This window comes from Oncorhynchus gorbuscha, linkage group LG03, assembly GCF_021184085.1.
Source record: "Oncorhynchus gorbuscha isolate QuinsamMale2020 ecotype Even-year linkage group LG03, OgorEven_v1.0, whole genome shotgun sequence".
In the NCBI taxonomy this organism is placed as follows: Eukaryota; Metazoa; Chordata; class Actinopteri; order Salmoniformes; family Salmonidae; genus Oncorhynchus; species Oncorhynchus gorbuscha.
The window spans coordinates 11,376,055-11,399,833 of record NC_060175.1 but is presented as its reverse complement, the minus strand read 5'-3'; the positions used below and the strand labels follow the sequence as shown (position 1 = coordinate 11,399,833).

General features: G+C 46.4%; 1 protein-coding gene across 1 annotated transcript in view; it reads left to right on the top strand.

Moving 5' to 3' along the window:
- The window catches only part of LOC124018470 (ceramide synthase 5-like), a 41,461-nt gene that overhangs the window by 14,629 nt on the left and 3,053 nt on the right, over positions 1-23,779 (top strand). Inside the window, exons 4-8 of the mRNA XM_046333802.1 lie at positions 8,472-8,529; positions 8,627-8,677; positions 8,838-8,930; positions 20,335-20,463; positions 20,825-20,931. Of these exons, the coding sequence (XP_046189758.1) occupies positions 8,472-8,529; positions 8,627-8,677; positions 8,838-8,930; positions 20,335-20,463; positions 20,825-20,931 (438 nt within the window). The remainder of the gene's footprint in view (positions 1-8,471; positions 8,530-8,626; positions 8,678-8,837; positions 8,931-20,334; positions 20,464-20,824; positions 20,932-23,779) is intronic.

The window sequence follows — 23,779 nt, the reverse complement described above, 5'->3', positions numbered from 1 at the left end:
ACTCACCAAGTTCTGTGTGAGCACGTAGGTTATCATACCCAGCATACTCACCAAGTTCTGTTAGAGCACGAAGGTTATCAAACCCAGCGTACTCACCAAGTTCTGTGAGAGCACGTAGGTTATCAAACCCAGCGTACTCACCAAGTTCTGTGAGAGCACTTGGGTTAACAAACCCAGCATACTCACCAAGTTCTGTGAGAGCATGTAGGTTATCAAACCCAGCGTACTCACCAAGTTCTGTGAGAGCATGTAGGTTATCAAACCCAGCGTACTCACCAAGTTCTGTGAGAGCATGTAGGTTATCAAACCCAGCGTACTCACCAAGTTCTGTGAGAGCACGTAGGTTATCAAACCCAGCTGATCAAACCCAGCGTACTCACCAAGTTCTGTGAGAGCATGTAGGTTATCAAACCCAGCGTACTCACCAAGTTCTGTGAGAGCACTTGGGTTATCAAACCCAGCGTACTCACCAAGTTCTGTGAGACCATGTAGGTTGTCAAACCCAGCGTACTCACCAAGTTCTGTGAGAGCATGTACGTTTTCAAACCCAGCGTACTCACCAAGTTCTGTGAGAGCATGTAGGTTATCAAACCCAGCATACTCACCAAGTTCTGTGAGAGCATGTAGGTTATCAAACCCAACGTACTCACCAAGTTCTGTGAGAGCATGTAGGTTATCAAACCCAGCATACTCACCAAGTTTTGTGAGAGCATGTAGGTTATCAAACCCAGCATACTCACCAAGTTCTGTGAGAGCATGTAGGTTATCAAACCCAGCGTACTCACCAAGTTCTGTGTGAGCACGTAGGTTATCATACCCAGCATACTCACCAAGTTCTGTTAGAGCACGAAGGTTATCAAACCCAGCGTACTCACCAAGTTCTGTGAGAGCACGTAGGTTATCAAACCCAGCGTACTCACCAAGTTCTGTGAGAGCACTTGGGTTAACAAACCCAGCATACTCACCAAGTTCTGTGAGAGCATGTAGGTTATCAAACCCAGCGTACTCACCAAGTTCTGTGAGAGCATGTAGGTTATCAAACCCAGCGTACTCACCAAGTTCTGTGAGAGCATGTAGGTTATCAAACCCAGCGTACTCACCAAGTTCTGTGAGAGCACGTAGGTTATCAAACCCAGCTGATCAAACCCAGCGTACTCACCAAGTTCTGTGAGAGCATGTAGGTTATCAAACCCAGCGTACTCACCAAGTTCTGTGAGAGCACTTGGGTTATCAAACCCAGCGTACTCACCAAGTTCTGTGAGACCATGTAGGTGGCCCGTTCCTGTAGGTTCATGCTCTACAACATCCGCAGAGTACGACCCTGCCTCACACAGGAAGCGGCGCAGGTCCTAATCCAGGCACTTGTCATCTCCCGTCTGGATTACTGCAACTCGCTGTTGGCTGGGCTCCCTGCCTGTGCCATTAAACCCCTACAACTCATCCAGAACGCCGCAGCCCGTCTAGTGTTCAACCTTCCCAAGTTCTCTCACGTCACCCCGCTCCTCCGCTCTCTCCACTGGCTTCCAGTTGAAGCTCGCATCCGCTACAAGACCATGGTGCTTGCCTACGGAGCTGTGAGGGGAACGGCACCTCAGTACCTCCAGGCTCTGATCAGGCCCTACACCCAAATAAGGGCACTGCGTTCATCCACCTCTGGCCTGCTCGCCTCCCTACCACTGAGGAAGTACAGTTCCCGCTCAGCCCAGTCAAAACTGTTCGCTGCTCTGGCTCCCCAATGGTGGAACAAACTCCCTCACGACGCCAGGACAGCGGAGTCAATCACCACCTTCCGGAGACACCTGAAACCCCACCTTTTTAAGGAATACCTAGGATAGGATAAAGTAATCCTTCTCACCCCCCTCCCCCCTTAAAATATGTAGATGCACTATTGTAAAGTGGCTGTTCCACTGGATGTCATAAGGTGAATGCACCAATTTGTAAGTCGCTCTGGATAAGAGCGTCTGCTAAATGACTTAAATGTAATGTAAATGTAGGTTGTCAAACCCAGCGTACTCACCAAGTTCTGTGAGAGCATGTACGTTTTCAAACCCAGCGTACTCACCAAGTTCTGTGAGAGCACGTAGGTTATCAAACCCAGCGTACTTATCAAACCCAGCGTACTCACCAAGTTCTGTGAGAGCATGTAGGTTATCAAACCCAGCGTACTCACCAAGTTCTGTGAGAGCATGTAGGTTATCAAACCCAGCGTACTCACCAAGTTCTGTGAGAGCATGTAGGTTATCCAACCCAGCGTACTCACCAAGTTCTGTGAGAGCATGTAGGTTATCAAACCCAGCGTACTCACCAAGTTCTGTGAGAGCATGTAGGTTATCAAACCCAGCGTACTCACCAAGTTCTGTGAGAGCATGTAGGTTATCAAACCCAGCATACTCACCAAGTTCTGTGAGAGCATGTAGGTTATCAAACCCAGCGTACTCACCAAGTTCTGTGAGAGCAGGTAGGTTATCAAACCCAGTGTACTCACCAAGTTCTGTGAGAGCACGTAGGTTATCAAACCCAGCGTACTCACCAAGTTCTGTGAGAGCACGTAGGTTATCAAACCCAGCGTACTCACCAAGTTCTGTGAGAGCATGTAGGTTATCAAACCCAGCGTACTCACCAAGTTCTGTGAGAGCATGTAGGTTATCAAACCCAGCGTACTCACCAAGTTCTGTGAGAGCATGTAGGTTATCAAACCCAGCGTACTCACCAAGTTCTGTGAGAGCATGTAGGTTATCAAACCCAGCGTACTCACCAAGTTCTGTGAGAGCATGTAGGTTATCAAACTCAGCGTACTCACCAAGTTCTGTGAGAGCACGTAGGTTATCAAACCCTGTGTACTCACCAAGTTATGTGAGAGCATGTATGTTATCAAACTCAGCGTACTCACCAATACTGTGAGAGCATGTAGGTCATCAAACCTAGCGTACTCACCAAGTTCTGTGAGAGCACTTGGGTTATCAAACCCAGCGTACTCACCAAGTTCTGTGAGAGCATGTAGGTTATCAAACCCAGCGTACTCACCAAGTTCTGTGAGAGCGTGTAGGTTATCAAACCCAGCGTACTCACCAAGTTCTGTGAGAGCATGTAGGTTATCAAACCCAGCGTACTCACCAAGTTCTGTGAGAGCATGTAGGTTATCAAACCCAGCGTACTCACCAAGTTCTGTGAGAGCATGTAGGTTATCAAACCCAGCGTACTCACCAAGTTCTGTGAGAGCATGTAGGTTATCAAACTCAGCGTACTCACCAAGTTCTGTGAGAGCATGTAGGTTATCAAACCCAGCGTACTCACCAAGTTCTGTGAGAGCATGTAGGTTATCAAACTCAGTACAGAACATATAGGTTATTAAACCCAGTACATGTAGGTTAACAAACCCAGTACAGGACATATAGGTTATCAAACAAGGTACAGGACATGTAGGTTATCAAACCCAGTACATGCAGGTTATCAAACCCAGTACATGTAGGTTATCAAACCAGGTACAGGACTTGTAGGTTAACAAACCCAGTACAGGACATGTAGGTTATCAAACCCAGTACCTGACATGTAGGTTATCAAACCAGGTACAGGACATGTAGGTTATCAAACCCAGTACCTGACATGTAGGTTATCAAACCAGGTACAGGACATGTAGGTTATCAAACCCAGTACCTGACATGTAGGTTATCAAACCAGGTACAGGACATGTAGGTTATCAAACCCAGTACCTGACATGTAGGTTATCAAACCAGATACAGGACATGTAGGTTATCAAACCCAGTACCTGACATGTAGGTTATCAAACCCAGTACATGTAGGTTATTAAACCCAGGACATGTAGGTTATTAAACCCAGGACATGTAGGTTATTAAACCCAGGACATGTAGGTTATTAAACCCAGGACATCTAGGTTATTAAACCCAGGACATGTAGGTTAACAAACCCAGTACAGAACATGTAGGTTAACAAACCCAGTACAGGACATGTAGGTTATTAAACCCAGTACAGAACATGTAGGTTATCAAACCCAGGACATGTAGGTTATTAAACCCAGTACATGTATGTTATCAAACCCAGGACATATAGGTTATAAAACCAGATACAGGACATGTAGGTTATCAAACCCAGGACATGTAGGTTATTAAACCAGGTACAGGACATATAGGTTATTAAACCCAGGACATATAGGTTATTAAACCAGGTACAGGACATATAGGTTATTAAACCAGGTACAGGACATATAGGTTATTAAACCAGGTACAGGACATATAGGTTATTAAACCAGGTACAGGACATATAGGTTATTAAACCCAGTACAGGACATATAGGTTATTAAACCAGGTACAGGACATATAGGTTATTAAACCCAGCACAGAACATGTAGGTTATCAAACCCAGTACAGGACATGTAGGTTATTAAACCCAGGACCTGTAGGTTATTAAACCCAGGACCTGTAGGTTATTAAACCCAGGACCTGTAGGTTATTAAACCCAGGACCTGTAGGTTATTAAACCCAGGACCTACTCAGCCTACTTCCGGCGCCGACTGAGATGGCCGCCTCGCTTCGCGTTCCTAGGAAACTATGCAGTTTTTTGTTTTTTTACGTGTTATTTCTTACATTAGTACCCCAGGTCATCTTAGGTTTCATTACATACAGTCGAGAAGAACTACTGAATATAAGATCAGCGTCAACTCACCATCAGTACGACCAAGAATATGTTTTCCGCGACGCGGATCCTGTGTTCTGCCTTACAAACAGGACAACGGAATGGATCGCATGCAGCGACCCAAGGAAACGACTCCGAAAAAGAGGGAAACGCGGCGGTGTTTTGGTCAGACTCCGAAAAAGGGCACATCGCGCACCACTTCCCAGTATTCTTCTTGCCAATGTCCAGTCTCTCGACAACAAGGTTGATGAAATCCGAGCAAGGGTGGCATTCCAGAGGGACATCAGAGACTGCAACGTTCTTTGCTTTACGGAGACATGGCTTACTGGGAAAACGCTATCCAGGGCGGTGCAGCCAACGGGTTTCTCCACGCATCGCGCCGACAGAAACAAACATCTCTCTGGTAAGAAGAGTGGCGGGGGCGTATGCCTCATGACTAACGGGACATGGTGTGATGAAGGAAACATACAGGAACTCAAATCCTTCTGTTCACCTGATTTAGAATTCCTCACAATCAAATGTAGACCGCATTATCTTCCAAGAGAATTCTCTTCGATTATAATCACAGCCGTATATATCCCCCCAAGCAGACACATTGATGGCTCTGAACGAACTTTATTTAACTCTTTGCAAACTGGAAAACATTTATCCGGAGGCTGCATTCATTGTAGCTGGGGATTTTAACAAAGCCAATCTGAAAACAAGACTCCCTAAATTTTATCAGCATATCGATTGCGCAACCAGGGGTGGTAAAACCTTGGATCATTGTTACTCTAACTTCCGCGACGCATATAAGGCCCTGCCCCGCCCCCCTTTCGGAAAAGCTGACCACGACTCCATTTTGCTGATCGCTGCCTACAGGCAGAAATTAAAACAAGAGGCTCCCACGCTGAGGTCTGTCCAACGCTGGTCAGACCAAGCTGACTCTACACTCCAAGACTGCTTCCATCACGTGGACTGGGACATGTTTCGTATTGTGTCAGATGGGAATATTGACGAATACGCTGATTCGGTGTGCGAGTTCATTAGAACGTGCGTCGAAGATGTCGTTCCCATAGCAACGATAAAAACATTCCCTAACCAGAAACCGTGGATTGATGGCAGCATTCGCGTGAAACTGAAAGCGCGAACCACTGCTTTTAACCAGGGCAAGGTGTCTGGCAACATGACTGAATACAAACAGTGCAGCTATTCCCTCCGTAAGGCTATTAAACAAGCTAAGCGTCAGTACAGAGACAAAGTGGAATCTCAATTCAATGGCTCAGACACAAGAGGCATGTGGCAGGGTCTACAGTCAATCACGGACTACAAGATGAAATCCAGCCCAGTCACGGACCAGGATGTCTTGCTCCCAGGCAGACTAAATAACTTTTTTGCCCGCTTTGAGGACAATACAGTGCCACTGACACGGCCTGCAACGGAAACATGCGGTCTCTCCTTCACTGCAGCCGAGGTGAGTAAGACATTTAAACGTGTTAACCCTCGCAAGGCTGCAGGCCCAGACGGCATCCCCAGCCGCGCCCTCAGAGCATGCGCAGACCAGCTGGCCGGTGTGTTTACGGACATATTCAATCAATCCCTATACCAGTCTGCTGTTCCCACATGCTTCAAGAGGGCCACCATTGTTCCTGTTCCCAAGAAAGCTAAGGTAACTGAGCTAAACGACTACCGCCCCGTAGCACTCACTTCCGTCATCATGAAGTGCTTTGAGAGACTAGTCAAGGACCATATCACCTCCACCCTACCTGACACCCTAGACCCACTCCAATTTGCTTACCGCCCAAATAGGTCCACAGACGATGCAATCTCAACCACACTGCACACTGCCCTAACCCACCTGGACAAGAGGAATACCTATGTGAGAATGCTGTTCATCGACTACAGCTCGGCATTCAACACCATAGTACCCTCCAAGCTCGTCATCAAGCTCGAGACCCTGGGCCTCGACCCCGCCCTGTGCAACTGGGTACTGGACTTCCTGACGGGCCGCCCCCAGGTGGTGAGGGTAGGCAACAACATCTCCTCCCCGCTGATCCTCAACACGGGGCCCCACAAGGGTGCGTTCTGAGCCCTCTCCTGTACTCCCTGTTCACCCACGACTGCGTGGCCACGCACGCCTCCAACTCAATCATCAAGTTTGCGGACGACACAACAGTGGTAGGCTTGATTACCAACAACGACGAGACGGCCTACAGGGAGGAGGTGAGGGCCCTCGGAGTGTGGTGTCAGGAAAATAACCTCACACTCAACGTCAACAAAACTAAGGAGATGATTGTGGACTTCAGGAAACAGCAGAGGGAACACCCCCTATCCACATCGATGGAACAGTAGTGGAGAGGGTAGCTAGTTTTAAGTTCCTCGGCATACACATCACAGACAAACTGAATTGGTCCACTCACACTGACAGCGTCGTGAAGAAGGCGCAGCAGCGCCTATTCAACCTCAGGAGGCTGAAGAAATTCGGCTTGTCACCAAAAGCACTCACAAACTTCTACAGATGCACAATCGAGAGCATCCTGGCGGGCTGTATCACCGCCTGGTACGGCAACTGCTCCGCCCTCAACCGTAAGGCTCTCCAGAGGGTAGTGAGGACTGCACAACGCATCACCGGGGGCAAACTACCTGTCCTCCAGGACACCTACACCACCCGTTGTTACAGGAAGGCCATAAAGATCATCAAGGACATCAACCACCCGAACCACTGCCTGTTCACCCCGCTATCATCCAGAAGGCGAGGTCAGTACAGGTGCATCAAAGCTGGGACCGAGAGACTGAAAAACAGCTTCTATCTCAAGGCCATCAGACTGTTAAACAGCCACCACTAACACTGAGTGGCTGCTGCCAACACACTGTCATTGACACTGACCCAACTCCAGCCATTTTAATAATGGGAATTGATGGGAAATGATGTAAATATATCACTAGCCACTTTAAACAATGCTACCTTATATAATGTTACTTACCCTACATTATTCATCTCATATGCATATGTATATACTGTACTCTACATCATCGACTGCATCCTTATGTAACACATGTATCACTAGCCACTTTAACTATGCCACTTTGTTTACTTTGTCTACACACTCATCTCATATGTATATACTGTACTCGATACCATCTACTGTATGCTGCTCTGTACCATCACTCATTCATATATCCTTATGTACATGTTCCTTATCCCCTTACACTGTGTATAAGACAGTAGTTTTGGAATTGTTAGTTAGATTACTTGTTGGTTATCACTGCATTGTCGGAACTAGAAGCACAAGCATTTCGCTACACTCGCATTAACATCTGCTAACCATGTGTATGTGACAAATAAAATTTGATTTGATTTGACCTGTAGGTTATTAAACCCAGGACATGTAGGTTAGCAAACCCAGTACAGAACATGTAGGTTATCAAACCCAGTACAGGACATGTAGGTTATTAAACCCAGTACAGAACATGTAGGTTATTAAACCCAGTACAGAACATGTAGGTTATCAAACCCAGTACAGGACACGTAGGTTATTAAACCAGGTACAGTACATGTAGGGTCATGTCATAGGCTATAACATCTAGTCTTGATCTATGGCTCTTATTGACTAATGAGTTTGCCCTTGACCTCTGTGGGATTGTGCACACGTTGTTATGTGGTGTGTGTGTAAATGAATCTGACTACTGTCATTACTACGGGCTTTGTTCTATCACTGACTACAATACATGATTCATCAGGATGTGTGTAATTATGAAGTGCGTGCAAGGTCAGAGACCGAGACACGCATTCTTTTACAGTCTATTGTTCTGTCTGACCTCAGCCCTGTCATGTATTACAGGTGGAGGTCTACATTTTATCTGTGCATATTTACCTATGGCATTCGTTTTCTATGGCAGGTGAGATTTGTGGTGATTGTGTATATTGACATTTTTCCTATTGATGTAACGGTGGTGTACTGAATTGAGACTGACTGTGTTTGTCTGTGTTGTACAGTGCCCATGGATGTGGGATACACACCACTGCTGGTACAACTACCCCTACCAGGTGATGTTATACAGCCTCTATTTGGTTGGAAGTATTTTGGAATGATAGAGTACTTCCTAGTAAACCCAGGAGGGTACAAGAAGACAACAGTATGGTATACACGTTCAATAATGTCTTTATCCGTATTAACAAAAACCCTGTCTGTCTTGGTCCCTAACAGGTCCTGACCCCAGGCCTGTACCACTACTATGTGACTGAGCTGGGCTTCTACTGGTCCCTCATGTTCTCTCAGTTTACTGACATCAAACGCAAGGTGAGACGGGCAACAGATGCTGTCTGTTTGATGGGAACGCACACACACACACACACACACACACACACACACACACACACACACACACACACACACACACACACACACACACACACACACACACACACACACACACACACACACACACACACACACACACACACACACACACACACACACACAGCGCTACTTGAAAGGAGAGAAAGACTGGCCTCTAGATGTAAAAACAAACTACTAGGTATGCTGAGATATTTCTTTCTGTTGTGAAATACAGGTCAGGTGTAGGGATGTACTTTATTCCACTGGATTAGAGCAGTTTAGTATGACTCATGAAAAGTTTTTTATTTTACCTTTATTTAACTAGGCAAGGCAGTTAACCCACTGTTCCTAGGCCGTCATTGAAAATAAGAATTTGTTCTTAACTGACTTGCCTAGTTAAATAAAGGTTAAAAAAAAACAGCCTCGAGTCCTCTTGGGTACAAGCTTGGCACACCTGTTTTTGGGGAGTTTCTCCCATTCTTCTCTGCAGATCCTCTCAAGCTCTGTCAGGTTGGATGAAAGCATTGCTGCACAGCTATTTTCAGGTCTCCGGAGATGTTCGATCTGGTTCAGGTCCGGGCTCTGGCTGTGCCACTCAAGGACATTCAGAGACGTGTCCCGAAGCCACTCCTGCTTTGTCTTGGCTGTGTGCTTAGGCTCTTTGTCCTGTTAGAAGGTGAACCTTCTGTATGAACATTCTGTATACTTCTGGCCCTTCTTTGGACACTGTGTTAACAACCCTCCAGGCAAGCTTCAATGCCATACAACTCTCCTTCCGTGGCCTCCAATTGCTCTTAAATACAAGTAAAACTAAATGCATGCTCTTCAACCGATCGCTACCTGCACCTACCCGCCTATCCAACATCACTACTCTAGACGGCTCTGACTTAGAATACATGGACAACTACAAATACCTAGGTGTCTGGTTAGACTGTAAACTCTCCTTCCAGACCCACATCAAACATCTCCAATCCAAAGTTAAATCTAGAATTGGCTTCCTATTTCGCAACAAAGCATCCTTCACTCATGCTGCCAAACATACCCTTGTAAAACTGACCATCCTACCAATCCTCGACTTCGGCGATGTCATTTACAAAATAGCCTCCAATACCCTACTCAACAAATTGGATGCAGTCTATCACAGTCCAATCCGTTTTGTCACCGAAGCCCCATATACTACCCACCATTGTGACCTGTACGCTCTTGTTGGCTGGCCTTCGCTTCATACTCTTCGCCAAACCCACTGGCTCCATGTCATCTACAAGACCCTGCTAGGTAAAGTCCCCCCTTATCTCAGCTCGCTGGTGACCATAGCATCACCCACCTGTAGCACGCGCTCCAGCAGGTATATCTCTCTGGTCACCCACAAAAACCAATTATTTCTTTGGCCGCCTCTCCTTCCAGTTCTCTGCTGCCAATGACTGGAACGAACTACAAAAATCTCTGAAACTGGAAACACTTATCTCCCTCACTAGCTTTAAGCACCAACTGTCAGAGCAGCTCATATATTACTGCACCTGTACATAGCCCACCTATAATTTAGCCCAAACAACTACCCCTTTCCCTACTGTATTTATTTTATTTATTTATTTATTTTGCTCCTTTGCACCCCATTATTTTTATTTCTACTTTGCACATTCTTCCATTGCAAATCAACCATTCCAGTGTTTTACTTGCTATATTGTATTTAACTTTGCCACCATGGCCTTTTTTGCCTTTTTTTGCCTCCCTTATCTCACCTCATTTGCTCACATCGTATATAGACTTGTTTATACTGTATTATTGACTGTATGTTTGTTTTACTCCATGTGTAACTCTGTGTCGTTGTATGTGTCAAACTGCTTTGCTTTATCTTGGCCAGGTCGTAATTGTAAATGAGAACTTGTTCTCAACTTGCCTACCTGGTTAAATAAAGGTGAAATAAAAAATAAACCTTTGTCCCAGTCTGAGGTGCTGAGCTCTCTGGAGCAGGTTTTCATCAAGAATCTCTCTGTACTTTGCTCCGTTCATCTTTGCCTCGATCCTGACTAGTCTCCCAGTCCCTGCTGCTGAAAAACATCCCCACAGCATGATGCTGCCACTACCATGCTTCACCGTAGGGATGGTGGAAAACATCCCCACAGCATGATGCTGCCACTACCATGCTTCACCGTAGGGATGGTGGAAAACATCCCCACAGCATGATGCTGCCACTACCATGCTTCACCGTAGGGATGGTGGAAAACATCCCCACAGCATGATGCTGCCACCACTATGCTTCACCGTAGGGATGGTGGAAAACATCCCCACAGCATGATGCTGCCACTACCATGCTTCACCGTAGGGATGGTGGAAAACATCCCCACAGCATGATGCTGCCACTACCATGCTTCACCGTAGGGATGGTGGAAAACATCCCCACAGCATGATGCTGCCACTACCATGCTTCACCGTAGGGATGGTGGAAAACATCCCCACAGCATGATGCCTCCACTACCATGCTTCACCGTAGGGATGGTGGAAAACATCCCCACAGCATGATGCTGCCACCACTATGCTTCACCGTAGGGATGGTGGAAAACATCCCCACAGCATGATGCTGCCACTACCATGCTTCACCGTAGGGATGGTGGAAAACATCCCCACAGCATGATGCTGCCACTACCATGCTTCACCGTAGGGATGGTGGAAAACATCCCCACAGCATGATGCTGCCACTACCATGCTTCACCGTAGGGATGGTGAAAAACATCCCCACAGCATGATGCTGCCACTACCATGCTTCACCATAGGGATGGTGGAAAACATCCCCACAGCATGATGCTGCCACTACCATGCTTCACCATAGGGGTGGTGGAAAACATCCCCACAGCATGATGCTGCCACTACCATGCTTCACTGTAGGGATGGTGAAAAACATCCCCACAGCATGATGCTGCCACTACCATGCTTCACCGTAGGGATGGTGCCAGGCTTTCCTGACACCAGAGAATCTTGTTTCTCAATGTGTGAGAGTCTTTAGGTGCCTTTTGGCAAACTCCAAGCCGACAACCATGTGCCTTTTACTGAAAAGTGGCTTCCGTCTGGCCACTCTACCATAAAGGCCTGATTGCTTTTGTCCTTCTGGAAGGTTCTCCCATCTCCACAGAGGAACTGAAGAGCTCTATCAGAGAGATCATCTGGTTCTTGGTCACCTCTCTGACAAAGGCCCTTCTCCCCTAATTGCTCAGTTTGGCCGGGCGGCCAGCTCTAAAAAGAGTCTTGGTGGTTCCAAACTTCTTCCATTTAAGAATGATGGAGGCAACTGGGTTCTTGGGGACCTTCAATGCTGCTGACATTTTTTGGTACCCTTCACCAGATCTGTGTGTCATGTTTTGTCATTAATTATCATGTCTTGTCCCTGTGCTTCCCCTTCTATTCGTTTCCCTCTGCTGGTCTTATTAGGTTCTTTCCCTCTTTCTATCCCTCTCTCTCCCCCTCCCTCTCTCACTCTCTCGCTCTCTCTTCTCTCTATCGTTCCGTTCCTGCTCCCAGCTGTTCCTATTCCCCTAATCATCATTTAGTCTTCCCACACCTGTTCCCGATCCTTTTCCCTGATTAGAGTCCCTATTTCTCTCCTTGTTTTCCGTACCTGCCCTGTCGGATCCTTGTCTATATTCACCGTGCTGTGTCTATGTTTTGCCCTGTCGTGTCGTGTTTCCCTCAGATGCTGCGTGGTGAGCAGGTGTCTGAGTCTGCTAGGTTCAAGTGCCTTCCCGAGGCAACCTGCTATTATGCCTTTTGTTTTGTTAAGTATCTTACTGGATTAAAAACTCTGTTTTCGCCAAGTCGCTTTTGGGTCCTCATTCACCAGCATGACAGAAGGATCCGACCAAGGAATGGACCCAGCGACTACAGACGCTCGTAACACGGCCGTCGAGATCCAAGGAGCCATGCTCGGCAGACACGAGCAGGAATTGTCTGCTGCTCGCCATGCCGTGGAGAACCTGGCCGCTCAGGTTTCCGACCTCTCTGGACAGTTCCAGAGTCTTCGTCTCGTGCCACCTGTTACTTCCTGGCCTGCCGAGTCTCCAGAACCTAGGGTTAATAACCCACCTTGCTACTCCGGGCAGCCCACTGAATGCCGCTCCTTTCTCACCCAGTGTGAGATTGTGTTCTCTCTCCAACCCAACACATACTCTAGAGAGAGAGCTCGGGTTGCTTTCGTCATTTCACTCCTTACTGGCCGGGCTCGAGAGTGGGGCACAGCTATCTGGGAGGCAAGGGCTGATTGCTCTAACAAATACCAGAACTTTAAAGAGGAGATGATTCGGGTTTTTGACCGTTCAGTTTTTGGTAGGGAGGCTTCTAGGGCCCTGGCTTCCCTATGCCAAGGTGATCGATCCATAACGGATTATTCTATTGAGTTTCGCACTCTTGCTGCCTCTAGTGAGTGGAACGAGCCGGCGCTGCTCGCTCGTTTTCTGGAGGGACTCCACGCAGTGGTTAAGGATGAGATTCTCTCCCGGGAGGTTCCTTCAGATGTGGACTCTTTGATTGCTCTCGCCATCCGCATAGAACGACGGGTAGATCTTCGTCACCGGGCTCGTGGAAGAGAGCTCGCATCAACGGTGTTTCCCTGCTCCGCATCGCAACCATCTCCCTCCTCTGGCTCAGAGACTGAGCCCATGCAGCTGGGAGGGATTCGCATCTCGACTAAGGAGAGGGAACGGAGGATCACCAACCGCCTGTGCCTCTATTGCGGAGTTGCTGGACATTTTGTTAATTCATGTCCAGTAAAAGGCCAGAGCTCATCAGTAAGCGGAGGGCTACTGGTGAGCGCTACTACTCAGGTCTCTTCATCCAGATCCTGTACTACTATGTCGGTCCATCTACGCTGGACCGGTTCGGGTGCTACATGCAGTGCCTTGATTGACTCTGGGGCTGAGGGTTGTTTCATGGACGAAGCATGGGCTCGGAAACATGACATTCCTTTCAGACAGTTAGACAAGCCTACGCCCATGTTTGCCTTAGATGGTAGTCATCTTCCCAGTATCAGATTTGAGACACTACCTTTAACTCTCACTGTATCTGGTAACCACAGTGAGACTATTTCTTTTTTGATTTTTCGTTCACCTTTTACACCTGTTGTTTTGGGTCATCCCTGGCTAGTATGTCATAATCCTTCTATTAATTGGTCTAGTAATTCTATCCTATCCTGGAACGTTTCTTGTCATGTGAAGTGTTTAATGTCTGCCATCCCTCCCATTTCTTCTGTCCCCACTTCTCAGGAGGAACCTGGCGATTTGACAGGAGTGCCGGAGGAATATCATGATCTGCGCACGGTCTTCAGTCGGTCCCGAGCCAACTCCCTTCCTCCTCACCGGTCGTATGATTGTAGTATTGATCTCCTTCCGGGGACCACTCCTCCTCGGGGTAGACTATACTCTCTGTCGGCTCCCGAACGTAAGGCTCTCGAGGATTATTTATCTGTGTCTCTTGACGCCGGTACCATAGTGCCTTCTTCCTCTCCGGCCGGGGCGGGGTTCTTTTTTGTTAAGAAGAAGGACGGTACTCTGCGCCCTGCGTGGATTATCGAGGGCTGAATGACATAACGGTTAAGAATCGTTATCCGCTTCCCCTTATGTCATCAGCCTTCGAGATTCTGCAGGGAGCCAGGTGCTTTACTAAGTTGGACCTTCGTAACGCTTACCATCTCGTGCGCATCAGAGAGGGGGACGAGTGGAAAACGGCGTTTAACACTCCGTTAGGGCATTTTGAGTACCGGGTTCTGCCGTTTGGTCTCGCCAATGCGCCAGCTGTTTTTCAGGCATTAGTTAATGATGTTCTGAGAGACATGCTGAACATCTTTGTTTTTGTCTATCTTGACGATATCCTGATTTTTTCACCGTCACTCGAGATTCATGTTCAGCACGTTCGACGTGTTCTACAGCGCCTTTTAGAGAATTGTCTCTACGTAAAGGCTGAGAAGTGCTCTTTTCATGTCTCCTCCGTTACTTTTCTCGGTTCCGTTATTTCCGCTGAAGGCATTCAGATGGATTCCGCTAAGGTCCAAGCTGTCAGTGATTGGCCCGTTCCAAGGTCACGTGTCGAGTTGCAGCGCCTTTTAGGTTTCGCTAATTTCTATCGGCGTTTCATTCGTAATTTCGGTCAAGTTGCTGCCCCTCTCACAGCTCTTACTTCTGTCAAGACGTGTTTTAAGTGGTCCGGTTCCGCCCAGGGAGCTTTTGATCTTCTAAAAGAACGTTTTACGTCCGCTCCTATCCTCGTTACTCCTGACGTCACTAGACAATTCATTGTCGAGGTTGACGCTTCAGAGGTAGGCGTGGGAGCCATTCTATCCCAGCGCTTCCAGTCTGACGATAAGGTTCATCCTTGCGCTTATTTTTCTCATCGCCTGTCGCCATCTGAGCGCAACTATGATGTGGGTAACCGTGAACTGCTCGCCATCCGCTTAGCCCTAGGCGAATGGCGACAGTGGTTGGAGGGGGCGACCGTTCCTTTTGTCGTTTGGACAGACCATAAGAACCTTGAGTACATCCGTTCTGCCAAACGACTTAATGCCCGTCAAGCTCGTTGGGCGTTGTTTTTCGCTCGTTTCGAGTTTGTGATTTCTTACCGTCCGGGTAGCAAGAACACCAAGCCTGATGCCTTATCCCGTCTGTTTAGTTCTTCTGTGGCTTCTACTGATCCCGAGGGGATTCTTCCTTATGGGCGTGTTGTCGGGTTGACAGTCTGGGGAATTGAAAGACAGGTTAAGCAAGCACTCACGCACACTGCGTCGCCGCGCGCTTGTCCTAGTAACCTCCTTTTTGTTCCTGTTTCCACTCGTCTGGCTGTTCTTCAGTGGGCTCACTCTGCCAAGTTAGCTGGTCATCCCGGTGTTCGAGGCACTCTTGCGTCTATTCGCCAGCGCTTTTGGTGGCCGACTCAGGAGCGTGACACGCGCCGTTTCGTGGCTGCTTGTTCGGACTGCGCGCAGACTAAGTCGGGTAACTCTCCTCCTGCCGGTCGTCTCAGACCGCTCCCCATTCCTTCTCGACCATGGTCTCACATCGCCCTAGACTTCATTACCGGTCTGCCTTTGTCTGCGGGGAAGACTGTGATTCTTACGGTTGTCGATAGGTTCTCTAAGGCGGCACATTTCATTCCCCTCGCTAAACTTCCTTCCGCTAAGGAGACGGCACAAATCATTATCGAGAATGTGTTCAGAATTCATGGCCTCCCGTTAGACGCCGTTTCAGACAGAGGCCCGCAATTCACGTCACAGTTTTGGAGGGAGTTCTGTCGTTTGATTGGTGCGTCCGTCAGTCTCTCTTCCGGGTTTCATCCCCAGTCTAACGGTCAAGCAGAGAGGGCCAATCAGACGATTGGTCGCATACTACGCAGCCTTTCTTTCAGAAACCCTGCGTCTTGGGCAGAACAGCTCCCCTGGGCAGAATACGCTCACAACTCGCTTCCTTCGTCTGCTACCGGGTTATCTCCGTTTCAGAGTAGTCTGGGTTACCAGCCTCCTCTGTTCTCATCCCAGCTTGCCGAGTCCAGCGTTCCCTCCGCTCAAGCGTTTGTCCAACGTTGTGAGCGCACCTGGAGGAGGGTGAGGTCTGCACTTTGCCGTTACAGGGCACAGACTGTGAGAGCCGCCAATAAACGCAGGATTAAGAGTCCAAGGTATTGTTGCGGCCAGAGAGTGTGGCTTTCCACTCGCAACCTTCCTCTTACGACAGCTTCTCGTAAGTTGACTCCGCGGTTCATTGGTCCGTTCCGTGTCTCCCAGGTCGTCAATCCTGTCGCTGTGCGACTGCTTCTTCCGCGACATCTTCGTCGCGTCCATCCTGTCTTCCATGTCTCCTGTGTCAAGCCCTTTCTTCGCACCCCGTTCGTCTTCCCTCCCCCTCCCGTCCTTGTCGAGAGCGCACCTATTTACAAGGTGCATAAGATCATGGACATGCGTTCTCGGGGACGGGGTCACCAATACTTAGTGGATTGGGAGGGTTACGGTCCTGAGGAGAGGAGTTGGGTTCCGTCTCGGGACGTGCTGGACCGTTCGCTTATTGATGATTTCCTCCGTTGCCGCCAGGGTTCCTCCTCGAGTGCGCCAGGAGGCGCTCGGTGAGTGGGGGGGTACTGTCATGTTTTGTCATTAATTATCATGTCTTGTCCCTGTGCTTCCCCTTCTATTCGTTTCCCTCTGCTGGTCTTATTAGGTTCTTTCCCTCTTTCTATCCCTCTCTCTCCCCCTCCCTCTCTCACTCTCTCGCTCTCTCTTCTCTCTATCGTTCCGTTCCTGCTCCCAGCTGTTCCTATTCCCCTAATCATCATTTAGTCTTCCCACACCTGTTCCCGATCCTTTTCCCTGATTAGAGTCCCTATTTCTCTCCTTGTTTTCCGTACCTGCCCTGTCGGATCCTTGTCTATATTCACCGTGCTGTGTCTATGTTTTGCCCTGTCGTGTCGTGTTTCCCTCAGATGCTGCGTGGTGAGCAGGTGTCTGAGTCTGCTAGGTTCAAGTGCCTTCCCGAGGCAACCTGCTATTATGCCTTTTGTTTTGTTAAGTATCTTACTGGATTAAAAACTCTGTTTTCGCCAAGTCGCTTTTGGGTCCTCATTCACCAGCATGACACTGTGCCTCAACAGAATCCTGTCTCGGAGCGCTATGGACAATTCCTTCAACCTCATGGCTTGGTTTTTGCTCTGACATGCACTGTCAATGTGGGGCGTTATATAGACAGGTGTGTGCCTTTCCAAATCATATCCAATCAATAGAATTTACCACAGGTGGACTCCAATCAAGTTGTAGAGACATCTCAAGGATGATCAATGGAAACCGGATGCACCTGAGCTCAATTTAGAGTCTCATAGCAAAGGGGCGGAATACTTATATAAATAAGTGTAAAATTTTAATAAATAAAAAACTGTTTACGGTTTGTCATTATGGGGTATTGTGTGTAGATTGACGAGGATTATTATTTTTTTAATCCATTTTAGAATAAGGCTGTAAGGGCTATGAATACTTTACAAAGATACTGTAAGACTAAGATTTTTTTTTCAAAGCACTTTGCTGTCTTGTGAATAGTATTGGAAGTGAATGTAGGCCCTGTTTTTGGTATGCTGAAGTACAGAAGAATCAGAAAGGAGTTCAAGAACCAGTCTCTTTCTGTTTCTCAGATTTATTGAATTATCTCAAGTCATTATTTGTATTTGATGTGCTCAGGAAGGGAGCAGTTTAACCAGGAAGTGCCAGATAAGTCAAATATGTAGACGGGTAGGATACTGTAAATGCTTCATCATCATCAGGACGTGGAGGGAGTGTTTTAGTCATTGTAGCTGTCAGTTTGTCTGGTCATTGTAGCTGTCACTGGACATGTCCTCAGTGTGACAGAGTCATAGACTGTCTGTTTATTTTAGTGTCATTGCTTCAAAGTGTTCATCTCTGACCTTGGCTTACAGTGCTCCCTGTCTGTGTCTGTATCTTACTGCTACTGTAAATAGTAGATCATGTCTTACTGTTACTGTAGAAGAGTAGATCATGTCTTAATGTTACTGTAGAAGAGTAGATCATGTCTTACTGTTACTGTAGAAGAGTAGATCATGTCTTACTGTTACTGTAGAAGAGTAGATCATGTCTTACTGTTACTGTAGAAGAGTAGATCATGTCTTACTGTTACTGTAGAAGAGTAGGTCATGTCTTACTGTTACTGTAGAAGAGTAGATCATGTCTTACTGTTACTGTAGAAGAGTAGATCATGTCTTACTGTAGAATAGTAGGTCGGGTCTTACTGTAGAAGAGTAGGTCATGTCTTACTGTAGAAGAGTAGATCATGTCTTACTGTAGAAGAGTAGATCATGTCTTACTGTAGAAGAGTAGGTTGTGTCTTACTGTAGAAGAGTAGATCATGTCTTACTGTAGAAGAGTAGGTTATGTCTTACTGTAGAAGAGTAGATCATGTCTTACTGTAGAAGAGTAGATCATGTCTTACTGTAGAAGAGTAGATCATGTCTTACTGTAGAAGAGTAGATCATGTCTTACTGTAGAAGAGTAGGTTGTGTCTTACTGTAGAAGAGTAGGTCATGTCTTACTGTAGAAGAGTAGGTTGTGTCTTACTGTAAAAGAGTAGATAATGTCTTACTGTAAAGGAGTAGATCATGTCTTACTGTAGAAGAGTAGATCATGTCTTACTGTAGAAGAGTAGATCATGTCTTACTGTTACTGTAGAAGAGTAGATCATGTCTTACTGTAGAATAGTAGGTCGGGTCTTACTGTAGAAGAGTAGGTCATGTCTTACTGTAGAAGAGTAGATCATGTCTTAGTGTAGAAGAGTAGATCATGTCTTACTGTAGAAGAGTAGATCATGTCTTACTGTTACTGTAGAAGAGTAGATCATGTCTTACTGTAGAATAGTAGGTCGGGTCTTACTGTAGAAGAGTAGGTTGTGTCTTACTGTAGAAGAGTAGATCATGTCTTACTGTAGAAGAGTAGGTTGTGTCTTACTGTAGAAGAGTAGATCATGTCTTACTGTAGAAGAGTAGGTCATGTCTTACTGTAGAAGAGTAGATCATGTCTTACTGTAGAAGAGTAGATCATGTCTTACTGTAGAAGAGTAGATCATGTCTTACTGTAGAAGAGTAGGTTGTGTCTTACTGTAAAATAGTAGATCATGTCTTACTGGAGAAGAGTAGGTCATGTCTTACTGTAGAAGAGTAGATCATGTCTTACTGTAGAAGAGTAGGTTGTGTCTTACTGTAAAAGAGTAGGTTGTGTCTTACTGTAAAATAGTAGATCATATCTTACTGTAGAAGAGGAGGTCATGTGAAAGTTCACAACTCCTGGTTTTCCATACAAAGGCACAAACACTTGCACACATTGAAAGGAGAGTAAGTCTTGAGTTGCCACACTTCCAAGTATCATTTTCCTTCAGTAATTGATTTTCTGATAGATTGTGAGAACCAGAAATCAAGGTTCATAAGAGGTAAACTAGGAAGTCAGATTATTTACCAGTTATTATAGGGAGCTCCTATAAATTATTTATGCCGTTTTAACGCAACATATAAATGTGCATCTGCATCCAATATCTAACAGTATTCCAGAATTTCCCTGTAACATTTCTGTAATGACCCAGTTGCTGTGACAACCTCCTGGTTCGTTATGACCCAGTTGCTGTGGTAACCTCCTCCTGGTTCGTTATGACCCAGTTGCTGTGGTAACCTCCTCCTGGTTCGTTATGACCCAGTTGCTGTGGTAACCTCCTCCTGGTTCGTTATGACCCAGTTGCTGTGGTAACCTCCTCCTGGTTCGTTATGACCCAGTTGCTGTGGTAACCTCCTCCTGGTTCGTTAGGACCCAGTTGCTGTGGTAACCTCCTCCTGGTTCCTTGTTGAATTGCAGGACTTTCCCATCATGTTCATCCATCACCTAGCAACAGTGAGCCTGATCAGTTTCTCCTACGCTAACAACATGCTACGTGTCGGGAGCCTGGTGATGTGTGTCCACGATGCATCAGACTTCATACTGGAGGTCAGTGGGTATGGACGGACACACACACACACACACACACACACACACACACACACACACACACACACACACACACACACACACACACACACACACACACACACACACACACACACACACACACACACACACACACACACACACACACACACAGGCTCAGTTCCAGTGTCCACATTTACAAACTAGCATAATATTTAGAATGAGTTGGCCATGCATTTTCAGTGATATGCTAGTGTGGATACTGGAATGTCTTATTTCTCATGAAGAAGGAACTTCTGGTGTGACATGCAACATTCAGTCAGACACAGAAACTAGTAGGTACATTCAATTATATCAAGCTTTTTCTACTCCTCTTTTTCAGGCAGCCAAGCTGGCCAACTATGCCAAGTACCAGCGCTTGTGTGACTTCCTGTTTGTTCTGTTTGCAGTAGTCTTCTTCATCACACGGCTCGTCATCTACCCTCTACGGTTAGTGAAACTATGGTTGTCATCTACCCTCTACGGTTAGTGAAACTCTATGGTTGTCATCTACCCTCTACTGTTAGTGAAACTCTATGGTTGTCATCTACCCTCTACGGTTAGTGAAACTCTATGGTTGTCATCTACCCTCTACGGTTAGTGAAACTCTATGGTTGTCATCTACCCTCTACGGTTAGTGAAACTCTATGGTTGTCATCTACCCTCTACGGTTAGTGAAACTCTATGGTTGTCATCTACCCTCTATGGTTAGTGAAACTCTATGGTTGTCATCTACCCTCTACGGTTAGTGAAACTCTATGGTTGTCATCTACCCTCTACGGTTAGTGAAACTCTATGGTTGTCATCTACCCTCTACGGTTAGTGAAACTCTATGGTTGTCATCTACCCTCTATGATACGTGCAACACTGGGGTGTATCCACTTGGAACCAAACGGAAGTAAATGGGATGAAACAGGGAGGCGCCTACCTGAATACATCCCAGTTACCCTCTACCCTTTATGGTTATCCATCTACCCTCTATGGTTATGGTTATCCATCTACCCTTTATGGTTATCCATCTACCCTCTATGGTTATGGTTATCCATCTACCCTCTATGGTTATGGTTATCCATCTACCCTTTATGGTTATCCATCTACCCTCTATGGTTATGGTTATCCATCTACCCTCTATGGTTATCCATCTACCCTCTATGGTTACCCATCTACCCTCTATGGTCATCCATCTACCCTCTATGGTTATGGTTACCCATCTACCCTCTATGGTTATCCATCTACCCTCTATGGTTATCCATCTACCCTCTATGGTTATCCAGCTACCGTCTATGGTTACCCATCTACCCTCTATAGTTATTGTTACCCATCTACCCTCTATGGTTATTGTTATCCATCTACCCTCTATGGGTATCCAGCTACCCTCTATGGTTACCCATCTACCCTCTATGGTTATTGTTATCCATCTACCCTCTATGGTTATCCATCTACCCTCTATGGTTATGGTTACCCATCTACCCTCTATGGTTATGGTTATCCATCTACCCTCTATGGTTATGGTTATCCATCTACCGTCTATGGTTACCCATCTACCCTCTATGGTTATTGTTACCCATCTACCCTCTATGGTTATTGTTACCCATCTACCCTTTATGGTTATCCATCTACCCTCTATGGTTATTGTTGCTCATCTACCCTCTATGGTTATCCATCTACCCTCTATGGTTATCCATCTACCCTCTGTGGTTATCCATCTACCCTCTATGGTTATCCATCAAACCCTCTATGGTTATTCTTATCCATCTACCCTCTATGGTTATTGTTGCTCATCTACCCTCTATGGTTATGGTTACCCATCTACCCTCTATGGTTATCCATCTACCCTCTATGGTTACCCATCTACCCTCTATGGTTATGGTTATCCATCTACCCTCTATGGTTATCCATCTACCCTCTATGGTTACCCATCTATCTACCCTCTATGGTTACCCATCTACCCTCTATGGTTATCCATCTACCCTCTATGGTTATCCATCTACCCTCTGGTTATGGTTACCCATCTACCCTCTATGGTTATCCATCTACCGTCTATGGTTACCCATATACCCTCTATGGTTATCCATCTACCCTCTGGTTATGGTTACCCATCTACCCTCTATGGTTACCCATCTACCCTCTATGGTTATGGTTACCCATCTACCCTCTATGGTTATCCATCTACCCTCTATGGTTATGGTTACCCATCTACCCTCTATGGTTATGGTTATCCATCTACCCTCTATGGTTACCCATCTACCCTCTATGGTTATCCATCTACCCTCTATGGTTATGGTTACCCATCTACCCTCTATGGTTATCCATCTACCCTCTATGGTTATTGTTGCTCATCTACCCTCTATGGTTATCCATCTACCCTCTATGGTTATGGTTACCCATCTACCCTCTATGGTTATCCATCTACCCTCTATCCTTACCCATCTACCCTCTATGGTTATGGTTACCCATCTACCCTCTATGGTTATCCATCTACCCTCTATGGTTATCCATCTACCCTCTATGGTTATGGTTACCCATCTACCCTCTATGGTTATCCATCTACCCTCTATGGTTACCCATCTATCTACCCTCTATGGTTATGGTTACCCATCTACCCTCTATGGTTATCCATCTACCCTCTATGGTTACCCATCTATCTACCCTCTATGGTTATGGTTACCCATCTACCCTCTATGGTTAAACATCTATCTACCCTCTATGGTTATGGTTACCCATCTACCCTCTATGGTTATCCATCTACCCTCTATGGTTATCCATCTACCCTCTATGGTTATCCATCTACCCTTTATGGTTATGGTTACCCATCTACCCTCTATGGTTATCCATCTACCCTCTATGGTTATCCATCTACCCTCTATGGTTATTGTTGCTCATCTACCCTCTATGGTTATCCATCTACCCTCTATGGTTATGGTTATCCATCTACCCTCTATGGTTATGGTTATCCATCAAACCCTCTATGGTTATGGTTATCCATCTACCCTCTATGGTTATCCATCTACCCTCTATGGTTATTGTTGCTCATCTACCCTCTATGGTTATCCATCTACCCTCTATGGTTATTGTTGCTCATCTACCCTCTATGGTTATGGTTATCCATCTACCCTCTATGGTTATCCATCTACCCTCTATGGTTACCCATCTATCTACCCTCTATGGTTATGGTTACCCATCTACCCTCTATGGTTAAACATCTATCTACCCTCTATGGTTATGGTTACCCATCTACCCTCTATGGTTATCCATCTACCCTCTATGGTTATCCATCTACCCTCTATGGTTATCCATC